At 39.8% G+C, this 26,122-nt stretch overlaps 1 protein-coding gene across 1 annotated transcript; it reads left to right on the top strand.

Moving 5' to 3' along the window:
- The first annotated feature begins 5,720 nt into the window (after positions 1-5,720).
- On the top strand, positions 5,721-25,084 carry rgs8 (regulator of G protein signaling 8). Its single transcript, XM_079841567.1, has 6 exons — positions 5,721-6,011; positions 15,265-15,335; positions 16,753-16,857; positions 16,952-17,013; positions 21,785-21,951; positions 24,203-25,084. The coding sequence occupies exons 3-6, from the start codon at positions 16,757-16,759 to the stop codon at positions 24,395-24,397; spliced, it is 525 nt and encodes a 174-aa protein (XP_079697693.1). The 5' UTR covers positions 5,721-6,011; positions 15,265-15,335; positions 16,753-16,756; the 3' UTR covers positions 24,398-25,084.
- The last annotated feature ends 1,038 nt before the right edge of the window (positions 25,085-26,122 follow it).

A 26,122-nucleotide genomic window follows, 5' to 3' on the forward strand; every position in this document is an offset into this window, starting at 1 on the left:
GGTTTCACACATGAAGACAAATAACTAAAATTAGCACTAGGGGAGCTGGCAGCTTCTGAGGATTTAAAAACTATAATCTCTGTTTTTCCTTCGTTGAGGTGAAGAAAATTCAGGGACATCCAGGCCTTTACTTCCGCTAGACAAGCCAACAGGGTATCCAAACCAACGTTATTTGTTCTCAGGGGCAGATAGATTTGCATATCGTCTGCGTAGCAATGAAAGGAGATGCCATATTTCCTAAAAATCGCCCCCAGGGGGAGCATATACAAAGAGAATAAAACCGGAGCAAGAATAGAACCTTGAGGGACACCACACATGAGAGGAGACGCATTGGAAGTAGATTCACCAATCCTAACAGAGAATCTTCTACCAATCAAATACGATTGAAACCATTTAAGGGCATTTCCCCGAATGCCCACCCAGTGCTCCAAACGTGAGATGAGAACAGAGTGGTCAATTGTGTCAAACGCCGCACTCAAATCTAACAGCACTAACACTGTGGACCTGCCAGAGTCCAGAGTCAGTAACACATCATTTAAAACTTTTACCAGAGCGGTTTCTGTGGAGTGGTATTTCCTGAAACCTGATTGGAACACCTCAAAAATCTGGTGTTCATTCAGAAAGCTCTGTAGTTGGTGAAACACTATTTTCTCTAAAATTTTAGACATAAAAGTGAGATTTGAGACTGGCCTAAAATTTGACACAACTGTCGGATCTAAATTAGTTTTTTTGAGAAGTGGACGAACAATGGCATGCTTCATGTCATCTGGTACCATAGCTGTTTCAAGGCAGCCGTTCATAATCTTTAGAACAGTAGGTCCAATCACCTCAAAAATCTGTTTAAAAAACCGGCGGCGGCGGCGGCCTCGGCGGCGCACTCTGGGGAAATCGATGTGGTAATACCGCCATCTATGACGCTTCGGGCCACATCGATTTCCCGGGAACGCATGCTGCACCAGCCGCCTCTTTAAAGACCTGCGGCTGGGCAGCTCGTGCGTCCGCACACGGAGAACGGGAACCGTGTAACACCCGACGCCAGCCTCGAGATTTCTACATGGGTCCTGCGTACTGTAGAAAAGGGTTATAGACTGCAGTTCGGTCATCCTCCTCCAAGATTCAGGGGGTTGTACTGGACTACAGTGGTACCCGAGCGGGTTTGGGTAATGGAACTAGAAGTAAAAACCTTGTTAGCGAAGGAAGCCATAGAGCGTGTTCCTCCGCTGGAAAGGGAGTCCGGGTTCTACAGCCGGTACTTTATAGTTCCCAAAAAGGATGGAGGGTTGCGTCCGATTATAGATCTGAGGTTTTTGAATCTGTCTCTGAGGAGCTTCATATTCAAAATGCTCACCATTCCCATGATCGTGAGTCAGATCCAGTCTGAGGACTGGTTCGTCACGATAGATCTAAAGGACGCATACTTCCATATCTCCATCCTCCCTTGTCAGAGGAAGTATCTGAGGTTCGCTTTCGGGGGCGAAGTGTACCAATATCGAGTGCTTCCCTTCGGCCTAGCCCTCTCCCCACGCACGTTTACAAAGTGCATGGATGCAGCTCTGGCTCCAATGAGACTTCAGGGCATCCGTGTGCTGAATTATATCGACGACTGGCTCATACTGGCCCAGTCGCACGATATGGCGGTCCGGCATCAAGATGTTGTTCTGGCCCACATAAGGTGCTTGGGGCTGAGACTCAACACGAAAAAGAGCGTGTTGACGCCGTCCCAGAGGACAACGTTCCTCGGGGTCGTATGGGACTCGACGGGGCCCGTGGGAGGGCTGTCATTCCTCCTGGCACATAAATTGCCTGGAGATGATGGCGGTCTACAAAGCTCTCAGGAGCTTTTTCCCGGACCTCCGCAGCCAACATGTCCTGGTACGGACAGATAATATGTCTGTCGTAGCGTACATCAACCGCCAGGGGGGTTTGAGGTTGCGCCCTCTTTGCAGACTGGCGCATCAAATCCTCCTGTGGTCCCAAGGGAAACTGTTGTCCATCAGGGCAATGTATGTCCCGGGGGTCCAAAATCAGGGAGCAGACATCCTGTCGAGGCAGGGGCTGAGGCCCGGGGAGTGGAGACTCCACCCAGAGGTGGTGGAGGCCATATGCAAGAGGTTCGGCCCAGTGGAAGTGGATTTGTTTGCGTCTCGAGAGACGTCCCACTGCCCACTGTGGTTTTCCCTCACGCGTCCAGCCCTGCTGCTGCATTTCCCCCGATTGCTCTGCTCCCGGGAGTCCTAGAGAAGGTCCGGCGACAGGGGGTCAGCCTACTTCTAGTAGCACCCCGTTGGCCGACTCGAGTTTGGTTCTCGGATATCATAGCTCTGCTAGCAGGTCAGCCGTGGGATTTTCCTCTGAGGAGGGATCTCCTGTCTCAGGCGGCGGGTACAATATTTTACCCCTGCCCGGATATTTGGAACCTGTGGGTCTAGCCCCTGAGGGGACCAGGTACCTGGAGGCTGGCCTATCGGCAGAGGTGATAGAGACCTTACTCAGTTCTAGGGCTCCGTCTACGAGGAGACTGTACAGCCTCAAGTGAAATGTATTTTCCACTTGGTGCAGGGAGCGTGAGGTGGACCCAGTTAACTGCCCAGTGGCTTCAGTGCTGGAGTTCCTCCAAGATCGCTTCTCTGCAGGGCTTACCCCGTCCACACTCAAGGTGTACGTGGCTGCCATTGCAGCTTTCCACACTCCTATGGGTGATGGGCCTTTGGGTAGGCACCAGCTGGTTGTACAATTCCTCCATGGGGCCCGGAGGATGAGGCCTGCGGCTCATTCCAGAGTTCCAACCTGGGACCTGGCAGTGGTTCTCGAAGGCTTGGCTGAGGCACCAAGGAACCTGACCCTTAAGGTGGCTTTTCTCCTCGCCATTACCTCTCTCAGGAGAGTGGGAGATCTTCAGGCCTTGGCGGTAACGCCAACCTGCCTGGAGTTTGCCCCGGGAGGAGTAAAGGCCATCTTACACCCTAGGCCGGGCTACGTGCCTAAGGTGCCATCAAGGGTGGTCAGGTCATTGGTTCTGCAGGTATTTCATCCTCCGCCTCACGTGACGGCGGAAGAGGGGAGGCTTCACCTACTCTGCCCGGTTAGGGCTCTTAGAGTTTATTTGGCGAAGTCTGCACAGTGGAGGAGATCGCGATAACTGTTGGTGTGTTTTGGCTCACCTAAGAAGGGATTGCCTGCGTCTACTCAGACAATCAGTAATTGGATTGTCCAGGCAATTACCATGGCCTACCAGGTGCACAGTTTGCCTTCACCTGTGGCCGTGAGGGCTCATTCCACCAGAGGCATGGCCTCTTCGGTGGCCCTTCTTTCTGGGGTCCCCTTGCAGGATATCTGCGAGGCGGCCGGGTGGGCTACCCCACACACCTTTATCAGGTTTTATAGCCTGGATCTCCCTGCAACGCCTGGTGCGAGGGTGCTCCAGTCCTAGCTGTGCCCGGTCTCCGGCTTCACACTAGGGCAGGCGCTACCCTTCGGTGTGGCCTAGTTGGGATTCGTTCCCCAAAGTGTCGTCTCGATGCAGTGCGAGTTCCCTCGAAAGGGAACTGCTCGGGTTATGTATATAACCCTTGTTCCCTGAGAAGGGGAACGAGCACTGCATCCTGACGCCACACCTCGGCGCACCTGGAGCGCATGCTTCAGAGCAATTACTGCCGACATTACGTTCCAGCTCCCGTTTTATAATAAATAAAATCAACAAAACTGGCATAAATCTGAAAAAATGTCATACATAAATGAAGGACAATTACTAGAGCACAAATGCAACATGGAACAATCATGAGAAAGAGAGGGAAAAGGGCAAATAAAAGAAAGATGAAAGGCAGCTTAACTTTTGCATAACTTCCCTATGGACCTCTAGTGGATAATGTGGTCATTGCACTCTCTTTCTCTTTAACTATAATTCCTAAAGTTTTTCCACAAACCTACATATATTTATATATACTATATCAGGATAATCAATTTTAAAAGGCTATGATTCACCTGTATGTGCTTGAAGTCTTCGACGCAGACAGCGTTTTAATCTTTTGTTTGTATAAATCAAGTGTAACCTTTACTAGTCGATTCGTGTGAAGTTATCAACCCACTCTTGTACGTCCTTTACATAATCATCAGTCGATCTCTTCTCTGTGAACCGTAAAGCCGCAAGATGCGCGATGAAACAATAGATGGCGGTAATGTGCGATTTTAGTATGTGATCAAATAAGAAAAAAACTATGTGCTGCTTCAATGCATTGCTTTTGGTCGTGCTACACCGCTACTTGCTGGAAAAAGTAGTAAGCTACTGGAAAAGCTACATTGTTTTAAAAGCAACTGAGCTACTGACAAGCTACTGAAAATGTAGTTAAGTTACTAGCTTAGCTACTTGTAGTTAACTACTCCCCAACACTGTATGTTTGTTTACTGTAAAGTCACATTTGACCACGACTCCACGAGAGATTTTGCAATATTTCTCGTGTTCAAAGTCGGGACTCTGGTTGTCTGTGAATGGAATCTGTTAGTGTGTGGTTTGCTGTCATGTTGTGGCACTCCACACACTACAGGAACAAAACAAAATCTATGTTTTTTTTATCGTCTTGTTTGTGGTCTCTCACATTTTGAAAATTTTATACGATTTTGAAAAATATTTTAGTGTGAGCTAGCCTTAAGGCAACTGCCTTTAAAAGAGTGAAATTTTAGGTCTTTCTTAGTGGCAGTGAATAGCATCGGTAAAACTTTACACAATATGCAGCAAGTTTTGGGATGCCTGGCTTTAAATGCACATGAACTTTAACGTCATCCCATTCTTAATCCGTAGGGTTTAATATGGAGTTGCAGCTATAACAGCTTCAACTCTTCTGGGAAGGCTTTCCACAAGGTCTTCATGGTATACCTGTCGCCATGGAAGTGATTGGAACACCTGAATTCAATGATTTGGTAGGGTGCCCCAATACTTTTGGCAATATAGTGTTTGTTAGGGTTCAATTCTTGCTATTAACTAGTTTATTAGCATGCATATTACTAGGATATAGGCTGTTTATTAGTATTTATAAAGCACATATTAATGCCTTATTCTGCATAAACTTATTCTACATACCTTAATCCTATACCCAAAACCAAAGCTACCTTACTAAATATTATTAAGCAGCAAATTAGGAGTTTATTGAGGCAAAAGTCGTAGTCATGAATATGTGTCCCCCATACTAAAGTGTTACCATAGCATCCGCTGAAAATGCTCTAATGAAGGCTTTGAACAATTCGACTGCAACCTCCAGTTCATGCGGCATGGCCGCTGTGCATTATTCACTTGTGCCTGTGTGCGTTCATATGAGTGTCTAAGATGATACAACACTATTTTGAGGACATAATATGCCTCCAGTGGAGAACTAAGAATATTGAGTACTCAAGTAGTCAGTCTACAGCTCATACTCAGATTAGAGCTATCAAATGAGTCCAGCATGTCCCCATTTTAAACCCAGCAAGGATTTGCCACTGTGAGTGTGGGATAAAAAGGCAGCTTTGATGTCTACGCCGGCTTGATTTAGTCTCCTTGTTCCTCTCCTCAAAGGAACCTATTACCTCGGCCAAAACCTGCATGCTAGACCTCAAATTTCCCTCTTGTCTTTGACAAACATCCACGCAGAATAACAGTTTGACAGCGTGAGACCTCGCAAAACAAACATGTCACTAAAAAGCCTAGACGGAGCAAAACAAAATGGCATAGTAATGCCCTTTGAATCTCCACAGAGACCAGTGTGTTGACAAAGCCTCTCCCTCTGCTTATTTTTCTCCCCTCTCGTCTCATCTCTCTCCCTCCTCTCTCTCTCTCTCTCTCTCTCTCTCTCTCTCTCTCTCCCCCGTTCCTCGCTCCCTCACGCTTTCACACCGATGAACACGCTGTGTGATGATTGCTACATGTGGGCAACAGTAGATATCTCTACACAAGAACAGAGCCACGCTAAACCCATCGGATAAAGCAGCTTCTCCAGCCTAAAACAAAGAGCTGTCATTTACAACGGCAGTGAACTGTAAAGGTAAAGGCTTCATATTCATATCCCTGATCAATTGTTGCATAAGTTGCTGCTCACACTGGCTTTGTGTGTCTAGGGTATTTGTCATTGTGCACAGCTCTCACCATCTGTCCTTCTGTCATGTCTTCTCTTGTGTAGGGAATTGGGTGCAACTAAGAAAAACAGATCATCTATTTGGCTTTCACACTGTAACATTTATAAATGATGGAAACTGCAGTTTGTGATATTTTGTTGCCAGTGTTCTTTTGTGGATGTTGTTTAAACGTGTTTCCATGAATGCTGGATTTTTCTTTCTTTTCTTTTTTCTTAGTTACTGAATATGCAAATAATACCAAGTTTATGTAATATCAATTACTCAGTTAGCTTAAACTACACAGTTTCTTATTCTCTGATATGCACAATGACAATTGTGTTTGTTGAAGGGATTGGGCAGCTAATCCATCTCTCTAGAAGTAACTGTGAGGGCTTTGTAGGTTTGTAAATGTCAGCAAGGGGAAGTGACAGAGATGAGGAGAGACTTTGAAACACCCACACTCACCACCCACTGCTCTTTTTGAGACACACTAGAGATATGTTTCATTCTGATGTACAGACTCACCAACAGCATCCATTTTCTGCATGGATGTTATAATCAGTCTTTGAAATGGTGAATAATACACAGCATCTTAATATTTGTTCAAATGAAATCAGAAGCACAATGCACATAAATATGTAAGAGGCTCATAACTTTTTGTTTATGTGATGTTTATTAATTCCAACGGGAATGTTCTTAGCTCAAACACTTGAGGTGGATCTAACTAAACTAATGCATGTTATTATAATACATTATAACAGCATGCATCAATTACATTTTCACATTTATTTATTAACATATTTTATAGAATGCTCAAAATATTTTAGTTAATGCACATAGCTTAAAAAAAATCAAATGAATTTATTTTTTAATAAATTATTTTTAGCAATTATTTTTAATGGATTTTTAGTTTTATTTATGTTAATAATAATTTTTGCTCAAACTATGATCTGTAGTCCTAGGTTGATTTGCATGCATGTTATTATAACAGCATGCATCAATTACATTTTCACATTTGTTTATTAACAATTATTATTTTATAGAATGCTCAACACATTTTTAGTTAATGCACATAGCTTAAAAATAAAATTAATTTATTTTTTAATAAATTATTTTAGTCATTCTTTTTAATGGATTTTTTGTGTTATTTATGTTAATAATCGATTATGCAAAAACTACTTATCTATAGTCCCACGTTGATCTGCATGCACAAAATACTTTCGAGATTTTCACAGAATTTAAACACCCGTCACTGACAAAGTTCAACATATATATATATACAGTGGGGAGAACAAGTATTTGATACACTGCCGATTTAGCAGGTTTGCCCACTTACAAAGCATGTAGAAGTCTTTCATTTTTATCATAGGTACTCTTCAACTGTGGGTGACTGAATCTAAAACAAAAATCCAGAAAATCTCATTGTATGATTTTTAAGTAATTAATTTGCATTTTATTGCATGACATAAGTATTTGATACATCAGAAAAGCAGAACTTAATATTTGGTACAGAAACCTTTGTTTGCAATTACAGAGATCATACGTTTCCTTTAGTTCTTGACCAGGTTTGCACACACTGCAGCAGGGATTTTGGCCCACTCCTCCATACAGACCTTCTCCAGATCCTTCAGGTTTCGGGGCTGTCGCTGGGCAATACAGACTTTCAGCTCCCTCCAAAGATTTTCTATTGGGTTCAGGTCTGGAGACTGACTAGGCCACTCCAGGACCTTGAGATGCTTCTTACGGAGCCACTCCTTAGTTGCCCGGGCTGTGTGTTTTGGGTCGTTGTCATGCTGGAAGACCCAGCCCTGACCTATCTTCAATGCTCTTACTGAGGGAAGGAGGTTGTTGAGGCAGGGGCCATCCATCCATCCTCCATCCACCATCCATCCTCCCCTCAATACGGTGCAGTTGTCCGTCCCCTTTGCAGAAAAACATCCCCCAAAGAATGATGTTTCCACCTCCATACTTCACGGTTGGGATGGTGTTCTTGGGGTTGTACTCATCCTTCTTCTTCCTTCAAACACGGCGAGTGGAGTTTAGACCAAAACGCTCTATTTTTGTCTCATCAGACCACATGGCATTCTCCCATTCCTCCTCTGGATCATCCAGATGGTCATTGGCAAACTTCAGATGGGCCTGGACATGCGCTGGCTTGAGCAGGGGGACCTTGCATGCGCTGCAAAATTTTAATCCATGACGGCATAGTGTGTTACTAATGGTTTTCTTTGAGACTGTGGTCCCAGCTCTCTTCAGGTCATTGACCAGGTCCTGCCATGTAGTTCTGAGCTGATCCCTCACCTTCCTCATGATCATAGATGCCCCACGAGGTGAGATCTTGCATGGTGCGCCAGACCGAGGGAGACTGACCGTTATCTTGAACTTCTTCAATTTTCGAATAATTGCGCCAACAGTTGTTGCCTTCTCACCAAGCTGCTTGCCTATTGTCCTGTAGCCCATCCCAGCCTTGTGCAGGTCTACAATTTTATCCCTGATGTCCTTACACAGCTCTCTGGTCTTAGCCATTGTGGAGAGGTTGGAGTCTGTTTGATTGAGTGTGTGGACAGGTGTCTTTTATACAGGTAAGGAGTTTCAACAGGTGCAGTTAATACAGGTAATGAGTGGAGAACATGAGGGCTTTTTGAAGAAAAACTAACAGGTCTGTGAGAGCCGGAATTCTTACTGGTTGGTAGGTGATCAAATACTTATGTCATGCAATAAAATGCTAATTAATTATTTAAAAATCATACAAAGTGATTTTTCTGGATTTTTTATTTAGATATTTAGATATTTATTTAGATTCTGTCTCTCACAGTTGAAGTGTACCTTTGATAAAAATAACAGAACTCTACATGCTTTGTAAGTTTGAAAGTAGGAAAACCTGCAAAATCGGCAGTGCATCAAATACTTGTTCTCCCCACTGTAAATATATTCAACAGGAGTGTAGAATCCTCATTTTATCATGCTTATATCAATCACACACATTTCCTTCAAAATACATGTAGAAAAAGCATTTTATATAATGTTTTTAATGACTTAGTATCATTATTTATTTTAAAGTGTTACCTAGGTATGTTGAATTAAACTCTTTCCCTTGAGCTAAATGTTGGTGTGCTTGGATTGGGCCTGTTAGCAAAGAGAGTATGAATATATTCAAACCAGAAAAAAAAGTGTTCCTCGTACTGTGCGTAACTGTGCTAATGCGTATTGTTCCTACCACATTCACACAATTGCAGTTCTGTCCAATTTGTCTGAATTATGGCCCATTTGGCAGAATAGCCACTATGTGCTAACCTTTTTCAAACAGATGCCTCTCTGTCCCAGATTTAATGAGACCTCACACAGTTAAGGAGCACTTATTCTCATCTTTCAGCATAATGTACAACCAACATCAAATCACATGAAATAATTTATCATAGAAAATTGAAACAGGCCTTGCTGCTCTGAGGATATCTAAATAAAGTAACAGTGACCTTAACTTCAGAGTTTTGATGGACCGAATGTGATTTGAGGAGACAGAAGCAATCACGTTACATAGGTGTGTGTCTCAAAGAGGAAAGGGCATTGACAAAAATAGAAGAAGAAAAAAATGTCAGTGGGCTGTAGCCTGGCATTACCCTGCAACTGTCATGGTAAAGTGTGAAGCAGGGTGTAAATGAAGGTAGTGTCTCTGGGGCACAGATGCACCTGGCTAAAACAGGAGCTAAACCCTTACTTCCACAACCCCGTAGGAGACATGTTCTTTTAGTGGATTATAACATGCTGAAAAAAACTGCTTCATTTGCCTTCTAGCCTGGTCTGTGTTTATGTTTTTTTTTTAGCACTTTTAAGATAATTGGTCTTGGAAACCAGCTTGGCTAAAACCAGTACAGGCTGGGAGACCATAGTTTAAACCGTGGACCCAGCAAACTGGGGGTTTTATCACAGCAACATTTACGTTTAATCATTCAGCAGATGCTTTCATCCTAAGTGACTTGCAATTTATTGCAATTTATTATACATGAGTCAACATATGTTGTCTATAAGCATTTCTGTAGAACTTTGATGGTTAAATATTTAAAACCTTAGGCACTCTAAAGGTTAAATATTTACCTTGTTTATTCCAGAACATGGAAAGCTAAACTAATTTAAGGTTGGTAAAAGCAACTACATTATTTTTTTAACATGGACGACCAAAGAGCTCGGAATTTAAAAATAGCGAGGGTAGAAGATCAGAAGGCATAGCACATTGATAGTGGGCAGAGAAACCTCAGCGGGAAACCTGACATCTCGCTGAGCTCCATCAGACAGTAACACTACAGGGAACTTCACATGTTCTACTGAGCATGAGGGCGTGGTGCACTTTTCAAGAGATGAGTTATCTGTGAGGGAACCCTAAAAATCAATGTGCCCATTTTCATGTTACCAATTTATCACTGATTACCACAAAACATTTTGAAACATATATTATATAAATATATATTATATTATATCATATTAAATGAACAATATCACACTTGTAGCCGTGCAATATCGCTCTATATCAGCACGGCTGTGATTCAGCCGTAGGTAATCACAATGTAGGTAATCACTGATATACAGCCATATCGCATGGCTACGAGTGTGAAGACATAGAAGCTCTTATTGAGAATTAACAGAGGTTTAGATGTCGGTTTTATTGAAAATGTCACAATTATGGTGATCAGTGTTCCTTTAGTTGGAGCACATAATCTGTTCAAATTAAAAGAAGCCATAAACAAAAATTGTCAAGAAGAAAATAGTTTGACTAAACTCATCACTGACTAAAACTATTAATAAATAATATTCACCAACAATTCTTTCTTGCCACAGATCAAACATTCTGAATTCTTAATTTAAATACATTCTAGGGGGGTGGGGGTGGAGTTTAGACGCACACAAATATCAAGAATCAGCATATGAATCTTAAAAATGGTGACATACTTAATGCTGCAATGCATGCTGGGAGCCATGAGTTTTATACTGTGTTAGCTTGGTAGGGTTGGAGCTAAACTCTGCAGGACATCAGCTCTCTAGAACCGAACTTGCCTACACCTGACTTAGAGGTACAAAAATGTACCCTTAAGGGTACCAACCCAGTGACGGCCACTTGTATCTTAAAAGATACAAATTTGTACTCTTATATTTGAGAGTGTACTTACTTCCGCCATGTATTCAAATTTCAAGTTGACAGTTTAACTGTTGAGCCCAGGCCTCCATTGCTAATTCTATAACGTCACTTTAAAAACTAGTAATGAAGGAACATTGAGTCGCTTCATTGAAGCTTATTGTATTATGTAGAGTAGAGTATTATGAGAGATATAGCGACTAAGTGAGTGCGTTACCTGCATCTAGCTGATATTCTTCAGGTCAATCTTATATTCATAATCACATAATCAGTTTGAATGTCCACTGAGGAAATCTTTGTCTTTGTCCTTTTAACAGTTAAAGGGATTTCCCATGGCAGCGCCAGTCAATGCATTTGTAAGTTGCATCTTGTTTACAACCTTGTTTCAATCCCTTTCAATATAAAAGTCTTTGCTACTGACTTACTCATAAAGACAGTCTTTGCATCCATCTAATGGTGTAATAATGTAGCTAATTTTCACTGAAGTCGAAATCACAATCACTAACGGACCCTCTCCCTATACCAAATATAGCATGTTAATTATATAAAATAATATTTATTGAAAAATAACATTTAATTAAACAATATTAGCCACTATAAAAGTATAAGAAGTGTGTTCAATAGGAAATAAAAAGGCAAACACTATGAAAGTCAAAAGTACAAAAGCAGTGCTAGTAGTACAGAACATTTTTTCAGTTAAATAAAAGATTAATAAGACCAAATATTTCCCATTTGATATACCCAAAATTAATTATACTTCATGTTTAAACACTATCTACATAAGAGCCAGCGGCACATTCCCGAAGGACTGGCCAAGATAAAGCTGTTCGAAGGTGGGTACATGAGCACTGGCCTCCGAAAACGTCTAAGCAAATTATCAAATAGGTGCTATGCTTATATATAAGGTGCGTATTTGACGTCTAAATAACTACATTCTTGACAACAACAAAAAAAAACTCTTAAAACTACATTCCTTGACACAACAACAGTAGTATTTCTAAAATAATTTGCTTGTCCGCCATGACACTCGCTGTGAGAGAAATGCTGTAAGCGGAGTGATACAACGGACGGTGAAACGGTGGGGATATTGGTAGAATCAGTCCCTTCAAGTCATTTCATTCGGCGGCCATCTTTGAAATGCCTCTCGGGCATGCAAGTGCAGCAACGGTGTTTTGGGAGCCTGAAATCGCAAACTTATGAAAGTACAAGATGTTGAAAACAACACCGTTTTTCGTGTACATTATGAAAATGCTAATTTGTAAATGCACTAATAGGCGCATAGTGTTTCTTTACAAAGTGACATCACCAACTACTGGCCTGGCATGCATAGAAACCATAGTAACAAATGAAAACTCAACAGAACTAAACAGAACTAAATAATTAAACTAAACAATACATGATCGGGACAATTATATAAGCCTATATTATAGTGGTTTAGCCTATATTATATTATATCATATTATAATAGCCTATACAGTGGTTTAGCCTATATTATATTATATTATATTATAATAGCCTATATTATTTTACATTATTATGCTGCCCTGCTAACTGCATTTCTAGCAGCTTAACAAAACAGACTGAAATTCAGCATTTGGGAGTTTCATTGCAAACCATTAGCATATTCCATTTGAAGTGAGACAGGAACTATGAAATTGCTCAGCACATAAACACAGATTCCTACATCAAAGAGAAATTGAGAATATTAAATTCCGAACACTCACAAAAACAGAAGAAGAATGTTAGCTATGTTTTTTATTTCTTTGGGCATCTCATGATGATTTTATGAGGATGAGACATCAGAGTATCTTTTATTTAGCAAACTCCCTGTAGCTCCATTTGTGCTGCATGAATGCATAGAACATGAACTGGCTTCTCCCTGCCTAGATAGATTTGTCAGTGCATTTTATAAATAGCATGGCACGTGTTCTCCTCCAGTACAAGGAAATGAAGAATAAGACTCAAGCATCCGGCAAATCACTAAAATGTTCCCATCTTGAGAGAATTCGAATATTTTGATAAACTGCAATTAGAAATACTGTATGTATATAAATTCTGCGATGCTTCAGAAGGGACATATGGTTAAAATGCAGGGGGGCTTGTTTTATTTATTTCTCCCAGTTTGAAAAATTCAGTCATGGGAGCACTGTAAAATAATTCACTTCACTTTAGCACATTTCGATTTGATCGTTAAGCTTTTTAACCTTTCAGTTGTAATTAGTCAAATGAAAAAAGATACAAAAACAGGGTTGAGAAATAATACTAATAAATTATGTCATCATTTCCTTTAACTTGCACCTCAGAAAAAGGAAAATATTCAATAAAATACCACAAAACAGAAATGTTATACACAAATGAAACTGCCTTTTATGTAAATAACTATAAAAAAAATAACTTTGAGATGCAAGCACAAAAATTAAAATATACCTTGGAATATACCTCCTCTTTAATAACATCCATGGTAGTCATACAAGTGGCTTTTCTGATTACCATCAATGTGTACAATGACACAAAGTCCTGTTCTCATGGGTTTTTTATTGCCAAAAGTATTGGGACACCCCTGCAAAACATTGAATTCAGGTGTTCGAATCACTTCCAAGGCCACAGGTGTATCTAGGCATGCAGACTGCTTCTACAAACATTTGTGAAAGAATGGGTCGCTCTCAGGAGCTCCATGAATTCAAGTGTGGTACCGTGATAGGTTTCCACCTGTGCAATAAGTCCATTCGTGAAATTTCCTCACTACTAAATATTCCACAGTCAACTGTTAGTGGTAGGCTATTATAACAAAGTGGAAGCAATTGGGAACAACAGCAACTCAGCCACGAAGTGGTAGGCCACGTAAAATCACAGAGCGAGGTGAGCGCATGCTGAGGCACACAGTGTGCAGAAGTCAACAACTTTCTGCAGCGTCAATAGCTACAGACTTCCAAACTTTGTGTGGCCTTCAGATTAGCTCAAGAACAGTGCATAGAGAGCTTCATGGAATGGGTTTCCATGGCTGAGCAGCTGCATCCAAGCCTTACATCACAAAGTGCAAAGCAAATCATTGGATGCAGTGGTGTAAAGCACGCCGCCACTAGACTCCAGAGCAGTGGAGACATGTTCTCTGGAGTGACGAATCAAGCTTCTCTGTCTGACAATTCGATGGGCGAGTCTGGGTTTAGCGGTTGCCAGGAGAACGATACTTGCTTGACTGCATTGTGCCAAGTATAACGTTTGGTGGAGGGGGGATAATGGTGTGGGGTTGTTTTTCATGGGTTGGGCTTGGGGATGGCGCCTTCCTGTTCCAACATGACTGAGCATCAGTGCACAAAGCAAGGTCCATAAAGACATGGATGAGCGAGTTTGGTGTGGAGGAACTTGATTGGCTTGCACAGAGAGTCCTGATCTCAACCCAATAGAACACCTTTGGGATGAATTAGAGCAGAGACTGTGAGCCAGGCCTTCTCATCCAACATCAGTTTCTGACTTCACATGTGCTTCTAGAAGAATGGTCAAAAATTCCCATAAACACACTCCTAAAACTTGTGGAAAGCCTTCCCAGAAGAGTTGAAGCTGTTATGACTGCAAAGGGTAGGCCAACTCCATATTAAACCATACGGATTAAGATTGGGATTTCATTCAAGTTCATGTGCATGTGCACTTTTGGCAATATAGTGTATGTTGAGAGGAATTACTAATTTCTGTGGGATAACTTACAATCCTTCAGAAAAAGAATGGTCAATTTCAAGCAGTGTTACCATATAAAAATGACTACATGTGAAAGCAATAGGTTGCATCAGCTTCATGGATTAAAATGATAAGAGAGTGGAAATTTTATTTATTTATTTTTTTGGGAATGTTCCTTTAGAAGAACTGAACGTGCCTGGAACTGCAGGTGCAATAACAAAAGCAAAATAACGTGAGTCTTATGTTGGTCCAAATGTATTATATTGCATCAAGGGAAAGGGGAGCATCTGGCATTCTAGTAATTATCAGCCTTGGGAATAGTGATTAACAAAATATGCTCACTGGTGAGTAGTATATATACATGTAAATCTTTATCATTTTCACAGGCAAATCAACTCACTTGACTGGAAGAAAATCGCTCACTTGACTGGAAGAAATTGCATTGCAAGGACATTCAGTGAGTGTCCATTTTTCTTGTATTTTATGTAAACATGTGTTCTGCCCTTAAATATAGGGCAGAACACATGTTGGGTTAATTTTACCCAGCAAATTGTGCTTTTATTTAATCCAGCATAATGGGTTGATTCATTTTTACTATAATACGAGCTAATTTTTTTTTACGTCATACAATAATGAATGTTTACGGATTAACTTAAATCCTCTAAATTAAAAAAATAAATAAATATACTCCACAACCACTGGTTTGTATGATAATTCCTTTATTTTCTATCATATTTTACAGTTTAGCATATTTTATATCATTTTAATACATATTGCTAACATTTAGAAGTAATTCAAGTGTAATCCACCAATCTCTGTTATCCTGTTTCCATCATAACGGCGCTGGATCTCGTGCCGGAGCTTGTATCATGTTCAGCAGGGGAACTAACTTCCGACCGCTGCCCTGCGTTTCACTAGTAGCCGGAATATGCTGTGACTGGCTCCATAACCGGTCGATAAACAATCAGTGTACAGTTCTGGGAACATCCTAACTATTTATATTCTGTATCTTTTTGAATAAAATCATAAAATGTTATGCAAGGGCAAGGCATCAGGCGTTTCCATCACGTGAAAAGACAGATGCAACCCTAGTTTGGGTGACTCACATCGCGCCCCTTGCTTTGCATAAAATGAAACAATATACAGCACTATAATGAATTTATAGATAAAATGCTATCTTTATTTTACCGAAGACATGCACCAATTTGACGACGCAAAAAAGCCTGTGAATGCCGTGATAAATAACTCAACCCCTGGGTTGTCATGTCTGACCCAGGATGGCTAACACAAAAACTACCCAAACACGGGGTTGTTACGTCGGACCCAGAAACTGGATAACACAAAACTACCCAAACACTGAAAAACAAACAAAAAAACAAACAAAAAAACTGGATTTGGGTAGCCTTTTTTTTTTGTTGAGTGTAAGAGTTGTTGAATGTGAGTATCTCTCTTTCTCTCGCTCTGCCGCTCTCTCACTCTCGGCCCTGATTGATTCTTCTATGATGTAAATATACATGCAGAATTCATGATAATGCCTTTTTTAGGGCCAGGTGCGCTGTTGCATTTCAATGATTCCCATTTTGAAAGAATATTCATGTTTACAATATGGTGAATCCACATCTCCAGATAATTAGTGAACATTGCAATGGTGTGCTGTATAATGCAGGTTTATGATAACATCTGTGAGCATCATTGCAATCTAATCAGAAAGGCTATTATGCACACCTGAGCTGTTGTTATTATTATCAGTAATTTGTTATGTTCTAAAAATAAATCATCACCGGTCTCTTATGAATACACTAATGTCATTGACAGCTGCTAATCTCTTGTTTTGTAAGATTGCTTTTGTCTTTTTTCTCTTTCCTTTTTTTCAGGGCCATGAAAACTAGACTAGGGTGCCTGTCTAACAAATCAGACTCATGCAGCGATTTTTCAGAATTCCTGCCTCCTGCTCAGGAAAGGTCCACAAGATACTTGAAGTGAGTACTATGTTGTTCCCTCAAGAAAAAAAAGGATAATAGTTCATTGGCTGTCTCATAACTGTACCTGTTCATGTATCTTTGGCCATCTCAGGTTGTCCAATGATGAAGTGACCAGATGGGCAGATTCATTTGATGCTCTGCTGTCCAATAAATGTAAGTCACATTAATCATGATAAATATGGGTCTGAATTATTAAGCTTATTTGCGTTATTCTTCAATTGAGGCACTTTTCATTACTTGAATCGTAAAAAAGAATTTCTTCTAACCACGTTCCATCTATGTTGAAATATTAAGCACAACACAAAAATGAAACAAATTATAAAATTGTAATTGTCTGATAAATACCTCTTAAATCTTAAAATGAATTACAATTTAAAATTCAAAACTTTTTGGAAAAGCTATTTTTATAAAGTTGGATATATACAGTATAACTTCTTGATTGTTTGTACTGTCGCAAAATGTAAAAAAAAAAAAAATGTTACTCTACAAAAACTATACTATACTATACTATACTATACTATACTATACTATACTATACTATACTATACTATACTATACTATACTATACTATAAAGTAGCTTTACTCTATTAAATACAATTATAACGCATTAAGATAATTATAGACATTAACTTCACGATTTTCTGTAAAGCAGCTTTGGTTGAAAAAAAAAATTGGTTGTGAAAACTGTAGAAATTCTACTGACTGCTGAGAATGATTTGGAGAAGTGTGGCTGACACTTCTCCAAATCATTCTCATCAGTCAGTTGAATTTCTACAGGGATGTACTGTAGTTCAACCATGATATAGTTCACCAGCAAGTTATGTAAGAAGCTTTCCATATTAAGTGAAGGATGCCATTTTCCAGTGAGTCACGCATTTGGCTGTGAGTTCTCTCGTCGATTGCTCACAAAATGACAGGCCTTATTTCCTCAGGCTTAATTCCAGCATCAATTAGAGAGGTAGTGTGTGTGTGTGTGTGTGTTCTCCTGAATCTCACAGCATTGACACCCCAGGCATGTCACAAATAGCCCCTCTCAGTGCTGTTTATAGGACATTTGTTCATGCTAAAGACTTCTAAAATCTGTCAACAGTAGTACTCAGAAACGATAGTGAGCAAACCATTCAGAAATCCTTTATTAGCGGAGCTCACTAAAGCTAAGGAAACCCCTAATGCAGGTATTCAAATTCAGAACTCATCCCACACGCACGGTTATAGGCTATCCTGAACATTGAGATGTGTGAAATATTTAAAACTAACATGCAGATATAAGAATTTCGGTAGGCTATAAAATGTCTACCAAACACAAACGTTTAAGTAGCTTTACTCACCAGTTACTGTTTCTCATCCTCTGCGAAACAAGAGAAAATGACGTCTGGTAAATTCTTCAGTGACAGCGCTGCGTAAATTCCTGGATAATGGATAAAACACTGGCAGTTTAAAAATGAACATGAGTATATGAAGCAATGTCAATCGCCAGTTTTATTAATTGTAACAATGCAATGTTGTGAGAACATGAACGTGAACAAACAGTTGACAGACCAGGGCTGCATCGTCGCGAAAGTTTAAGCCTTGCCAATTAAAATATTTAAGATGTAAAAGGGAATTAAATTCATTACTTACACACTGTGAGAAGTTGTCTGTGAGCAAACATCTTAAGCGGGTACCAAGAAAGCCATGTCTCAGCAGCGAGATCTCATGAAAGCGCACATATATATATCGTCGCTGCCCGATGAAACTCACGTATGTCCAAAACGGTTACTTTTCAGGAAGTGAAAAAAACACTGTATTTCAAAAGCAGTTGAATGTAGCTGTAGTTGAATACTTGGTACAGCATCTTTACATGTAACCATATTCTTGCCAGTGTAATGATATAATCCACGTTTGACCAAAATTGAGTTTAAATGGACATACGTGCATATTTTACAGTAACGGTGGTCGATACGCGTTCTTCCGATCATTAATTAGAATGGCCAAGTCGCGTTTTATATTTAAAGAGGAATACGTGCTGGACATTCTCAGCCTCTGGCAAGCAGTGATAGCAGTATGAGTGAGGCATGTTCTAGTGACAATCATGACAGTAGCATTACAGGCTATAATTTGATCAGTTTGACTAAGAAAAATAAAGTTTGAATCTTATCAATGAGACCGAGTTTATTTACATACTAGCAAGCAAACTAATCTGTGAAGAACTAGATTAGAACTAAACTGTGGAGAGCTTCAATGTCGTACTTTCGGCTATCCAGTGCTGAGCTTCGATGAAACTTCACGAGACCGGCGAGACACCAAATGGATATACGTGAAAATCAGATGACATGATTTCACAACTTTTCATTGGCCATTTAGATATGTGAAGCATACTGTATACGGAAATTAACCTGGACATTCAATCCGTCGAAAAATCTCAAAATCGGCAAAATGGACATACGTGGATTTAATCGGACAGGGACGATGTATATATATGTATATATATATGAGAGAGAGAGAGAGAGAGAGAGAGAGAGAGAGAGAGAGAGAGAGAGAGAGAGAGAGAGAGAGAGAGAGAGAGAGAGAGAGAGGAGAGAGAGAGAGAGAGAGAGGAGAGAGAGAGAGAGAGAGAGAGAGAGAGAGAGAGAGAGAGAGAGAGAGAGAGAGAGAGAGAGAGAGAGAGCAAAAATTTTATGGTGCAATTTAGAAGAAATTTGTTTTTTCGTGCATGATACGCAGGTTACAGTGTGTATCAAATGCACGTAAAAAGTAACTTATTCATTTCATGAGATCGTGTTGGTCTCAGACAGCGTACAAATACTGAATTGAGCTATATTTCATGTCTTCTTGCGTTTGAAAGGACAAATTCACTCCTAAATGTAGATAGTTGAGAAAGAAATGTGTACAGTATCAGTATTTTGGACCTGTGCAGGTCTTAAAGTGACAGCATCCTAACAATCCTGTTGTCGTTGTTAGAACAACAAAAGACAAAGAGAAAATCACTCGCTGATCTTGTCTGAATATTTTTTTTTAAACTTTAATTAAGGATTAATCATGTATAATTTATACAGTGTGTTATTTTACATTTGATTACTTTATTAAATGTCTGTATATTAGTTTTTTTGTCATTAATACCTGTTTTTGCATGGCCGGTAAAAGACACCGGCCATTGGATGGTGCGGCAAAAAATTAGTTTTAGGCCCTGCCTGTGTAAGGGATGTAGGCCAATAAAAGCTGTGTGTGTAAACCTCCCTTTTCTGGCCTCAAGAGGTGAGCTAGCGACTGATGCTAGAGGCTGCAGTGCAGTCTTTAACGTCTTTGTTAGAACGCCCGCCTCCCACGCTGGAGACGCCAGTTCGAATCCCGCTTGGAGCGGGTCGAGTTGGAGGTTTAGGAGGGTGTGCGTAACGAACGTAGGACAATAAGGCCAGGAGAGTTTTACATGCACAGCTCTTAAGATGTGCTCTAGCAACTGATGCTATAGGCTGCGGTCTAACGTCTTTGTTAGCACGTCCGACTCCTACTCCGGAAACCCCGGTTCAAATCCCACTATGACCATTTATACCTATAACTCTGAACCGTCCAGAACACCCCAGCGACTACTTAGCAACCACTCAGAACACTTTAGCAATCACATAGCAACGCCATGGCAACCTCCAACAATACTGTCATTGTAGCATATATGAATATGACTGTATATGACTTTGAATGCAGCACAACAAATCAGAAATTAGAGATTAAATGATCAGTTTTTATAAACTTATTTAGTTCTGTTTGACATTTTATCTCAGAATGTGGTTAAAATTCTGTGACACTCTTAATTTATAAGCACAAAAATTCAAGATCCTACTGAATCACAAAACTCTGTTAATATAGTAATGATGACTGTATAACGATAATATGGATGTTATGTATTTCATTGAACGTTATGGCTGTCTTTCACTTGCTTTCAATGAATTATCAGGGTATGCTGGATAAAAATTCCCTTTCAGGTAGCATGATCTGTAAAAAGCATTTCAGATATAAGTGACTTCCTGTGTCTAGTACAGGATACCTGATCAGCAGAAAATCACTTTAAAAAAAACAAACAATGAATACACTAAAGGAGAACATTTTGTTCGCTAGCGAGCAGGAAAACATTTAGCCTCTGTACTGCCTCTTGATTGTCCTTCCATTGAATTTCCTGAGAACCACTATTGTCTCATTTACCCACCCTGCTGTTTGTATGGACTTTAACTGAGAATTCTACCTTACACAAAAAGGATACAGAGAAAAAGTGCCTTAGAGCACCAAAGACCATATGCTGATCATAAAATCATTAACATACATTTTTAGTCCAACTAGGCTCATTGGAAAAACATCCCTGTGGCGATATTTCTGCAAAATTATATCATGTTGCTTCTTGCACATTTCGCAACCCTTTCAAATTGAAATGTCCAATGATTTAGTTTCATCTGAAACAGATTAATGTTGGTGTAATCTCTCATTTAAAGCACATCAAAAAATAGTTTGATGAATGAATGCAAGCTTGGTGGCACATCATGATTTTGCAGAGTTAAATGTGTTGAACATTCCTGTCTAAAAATGTTATCCTTTCCCTATCCCTAAACCATAAAATCAGAGGGAGATGATAGGTGAATAATACTGATGTAGAAGCACCTAAGCCTAAGATGATAGGTGAATAATACTGATGTAGAAGCACCTAAGCCTAAGCTTGACATAAACTGTTAACTTGCCCCTCAAATCTGATTGGTTGATTGTAATGTTCGAGGATCAACAAAGATCTTGATCCAGGAACATGTTGCACTTGCTGAAATCAGGTTCTGCAGCTTGGTGTCCTTGAGAAGAATTTCCTGTAGGCAGTGTGGCCTAGATATGGCATATTAGACATGACAAAGACATATTGGTTTTAATATAGTAAGATGTTTATCTGTAATCTTATTCATCTTTATTTCATAGATGGTTTGGCAGCTTTCAGAACCTTCCTCAAAACAGAGTTCAGTGATGAAAACATCGAGTTCTGGTTGGCTTGTGAGGACTATAAAAAGATCAAATCCCCTGCTAAGATGATGTCTAAGGCCAGTAAGATCTTCAAGGAATATATTGACACTCATGCACCCAGAGAGGTATGTTGACTCCTTATAAAACCATAGTAACTTCACCTAAACAAACAGTATTTATTTGAATTCCAAAGCTGGGACCGAGATGGGTCTTGTGCATGTTGCCCACTTGGGTCCCACCTAGTGGCAAGTGCCATCCTATATGAAATCCACGTGGGCAATTGACCTATCGGTAAGCCCCGCCCCCCTTAGTTACTGTTGCTAACTCGGAAAAAAAACAGAGTTGCTATATCTTACAATGTACAGCTGTCAGTGTGAAAACCTTATCCCAAGATGTTTTTGGACACAGAATGTAGCGTATACCCCATCCGAATGATGGCCAAACTTTACTGATGGTTTATGAAGTTTATTACATCGTTTTTCACTCAAAAAAAATAATTGTAAGAGCTGAACAAACAAACAAAGCTTAAGTGCGCATTAACATCTCATTCACAAACTCTTTCGCTCTAGCCCTCTCTCCATGGCATTACTATTAACATACACAGCAAATTACACACAAACACTCACAGTAAACAAACATATACACAGACCTTATGCCTTTTTGGGGGTGCAGTTAATAACTGGTGAACTTTGTTTCTGCAAAACAACTGCGTGCGAGCTCTCCCTTTCGCTAACCGTAGACTATAATACCCATCAAAATAGGAGTCCTCCTTATAAGACAGATAATGCCGACCTTTAAACATATCTAAACTCACAGAAATAAAATGGGAATAAAATAAATATGGTGAGAGATTAATTTGGAAGCGATGGTTTACAGATCTCAATGCAAACGGGAGAAGCCTCTTGTTACGATCGCAGATGATAACATCCAGGATCAACACTGTTCATGTACTGCAGGCGCAGGGTAAGATTACATAAATTCACATTTAATCAGTTTAATATGGAGAGATGCACTGAAATGTAGATCTTCGTGTTTCTGACCTAACGTTACACCGTTGCATGAGAACAGTTATAGTTAGTCGGTTTGTACGTTAGCGGGGAATTACTAACTTTAATAGTAACTTAATGAGAGTATGACAACCAGAAAATCCTCTCAGGATCCCTGGAATCAGTGTTGCAGTACCTCAGGCACGACGTTTACCATTTTGTAGCATAAACACCATCAAACCGATGAGAGCTTCGGATTTTCCAATGTTTCTCATTGGTTCCGGTCCCAGCGCAACTGATACTCAACTGCCATTGGCTCATCTGCGTTCGATGGGAGGGGCTTACCAATAGGTCAATTGGCATGGGGCCATTATGGAACCCATGGACAATCCCATAGAGCCCATGTTTCAGCCCATTTCAAACCCACATGGGCCCCACATATAAATGTTGTCTGGGTTAAAGCTGGGACCAAGATGGGTCTTGTGCATGTTGCCCACTTGGGTCCCACCTAGTGGCAAGTGCCATCCTATACGAAATCCATGTGGGCAATTGGCATGGGGCCATTATGGAACCCTCGGACAATCCTATATGGGGCCCATTTTTCAGCCCATTTCATACCCGTATGGGCCCCACATATAAATGTTGGCTGGGAAATAACATAATTGCAAAGTATTAAAAAAAAAAAAACATGTATATAAGCATTGTTTCCAGATATAACAGGCAAAGAACAAAGAACCCTCAATAATATTAAACAGCACAACTGTTTTCAACACTGATATTAAATTGAATGATTTAAGAAGGATCATGTGCCACTGAAGACTGGAGTAATGGCTGCTGAAAGTTTTCATATATAATAAAGATGTACAGTTTTTAATTGCATATACAATGCACTTCCAAGTTTGAGACCTGGGCTATAAAGGTTTTTCCTCCTTCTGAGTTTGTTCTTTAGCACCACCTACGCTTCCTTTAGTTCTTCCCTGGCTTCAAACCTGAAGATCATCTTCTTGTTCAGCGTGACCTTCAGTTACTTTGTGAATCACTGCTTGTTATTCTGGACAGCACTGTCCTTAAGCATCCTAACTATGTGGGTCACAGAAAACAGAAATAGCTCCAGTTTGGCTCCTTCAAGACGAGACATATCTATCAAATGCAATAACCCTGCTCTTTTGGCTCAGACAGTGCACAAACTGAATACAATTTGTGACGGTGGAGAAGCATGAAACATTATCATCAGAGATAGTGATAGATGTTTTCTGTGTGAACTTTGGTGACCACACCATTTATAGTCTCTCCAATTTGGCTGTGCTGGGAAATGATTTGTTTGATTCTATACTGTTGTCAAGAGCAATTGTACCGAATTTAATATTCTCTAACTCTTATATCTCTGAAGGTTAACATTGACCACAGGACCAGAGAGGAAACCAAACAGAGGCTTCTGGAGCCAACTCCCAACAGTCTCAATGAAGCCCAAGCTAAAGTGTACAGCCTCATGGAGAAAGACTCCTTTCCTCGGTTTATAAGATCAAAGATCTATCAGGACTTACTGAACAGGACACAGATATACTGTCAGAGGAAATCTGTTTAAAAGTGAATGCCTACGAAAGATGTCTATTTGCTTGTCTGGTCAGATGACATTGAGATAATAAAGCAGACTTTAACTGTAATATAGAGCATAGTCTGTGTGTTTACAAAATAATTAGATGAGAGTAATCAAATAAAAAGTTAAAACAAACTAGTTCCTTTCTAGTTTGTGCATCTAAAGTAAAACATGACCCTGTACTGTACTTCTTTGCCCAGCTCTATTTGAACTATATTCTCACCCTCTCAACTGTGATAGAATGGTCAATATTTCTTCTGAATGCTAGCAAGCATGTAAATGTTAATCAGTCTCTACATGGGTAATATGTAAGAGTAGAGTATGATCATTTATTTATTTTTTCTTCAATGTAACTTGTGTACACATTAACACTGATACTGTGTGTTTCGATAAGACATGCTATGTTACTGCATGCAGCCTTGGCCTGCGGACATCTCTCATTGAAACTTTTCTCTTAAAATCTAAATCTAAAAATAATTACACACACACATAAGCACACCAAATATATTTTTCAATTTCAGAATGTATGGCATAATGTATTGTTTATCTTTGTTTACTTTGCTGTTTATAAATTTATTTAAGCTTATTCTTTCAGATGTTGATGTTCTGATGGTTTACAATGACATGTTCTCCAGTGATGATACTAGATCAAGTAAAGCATGTCACTTCAATCACAGTGTTGGCGTGTTTTTTGGTTTGTTTGTTTTTTAAACTCCTGGGGGGTATTAAGCAAGGTTAACCTACCACCAAATATACCTTGAACTCGCGGTTGATTAACCCAAACCTGGCCTACTCGAGTTATGCTGGTTCCAAAAAAGCGTCCGTGAGTAAGTTCCAGACAACTAGGGAATGTTAACCGTGAACAGAAAATATATTCTCAACGGAGCAACGAATCGAAGATTCACCATGGAAACAGACGCTAAGAAAAAACGCGTCATTCTACTTCTTTTGTTTAATGGCGATTTACATGACCTACTTAGTGCACATCGCCACCTATTTGGTGGATGTGCAATCATTTTTTCGACCTTTTTGTTTAATAATTATTCTTTATTCACTGAGAATAAGAATTATATTGTTTGTTTGATGCTAATTAATTGAATACAGATCCATGTGTGAGATGACAATAAAATAAATAATAAATATATTTTAATTGAATTAACATTTAAACATTACCTTGTTGTAATAGTGCTTTAGAATTAATATATAATATTGTATAGTATATAACTGGAACTATATAACAAATTTAGTTACATGAATATTACTACATCTGAATACCTCTTAAGCACACTAACCCTGGAACAACCTGCTCTGGAGCAGGTTTTGTTCACAGAGTGAGTTGCTATGGTTACTTACATACCCTGAAAGTTACCTCTGTTTTTGGATCCCTTAAACATACCTAGGTATGTCACATAACCTGCTTTCTGGAATACCCCCCTGGCCTAAAACACTGTGTTTGTAGTCATTCAGTTTGAAATGGAGACTACAAACAAAATGGAGACTCCAAAGAATCTTCCAGTTTGAAATGGGAACTACAGACACTGAAGGTTCATCCCAACTTGCGTACTTATGCACTATTCTAATAGTGTTTACACTATAAATTCCAGAAAGAAAAATTGCACTTTAAATACCTGGATGGTGCACTTAATTAACCCTTGTGTTAAGTTGCGGTCAATTTGGGGGTTATGATGTCTTGTGACTTTTTCTCATTTAGGG

Source organism: Gobio gobio (assembly GCF_949357685.1).
Source record: "Gobio gobio genome assembly, chromosome: 17".
Taxonomy (NCBI): domain Eukaryota; kingdom Metazoa; phylum Chordata; class Actinopteri; order Cypriniformes; family Gobionidae; genus Gobio; species Gobio gobio.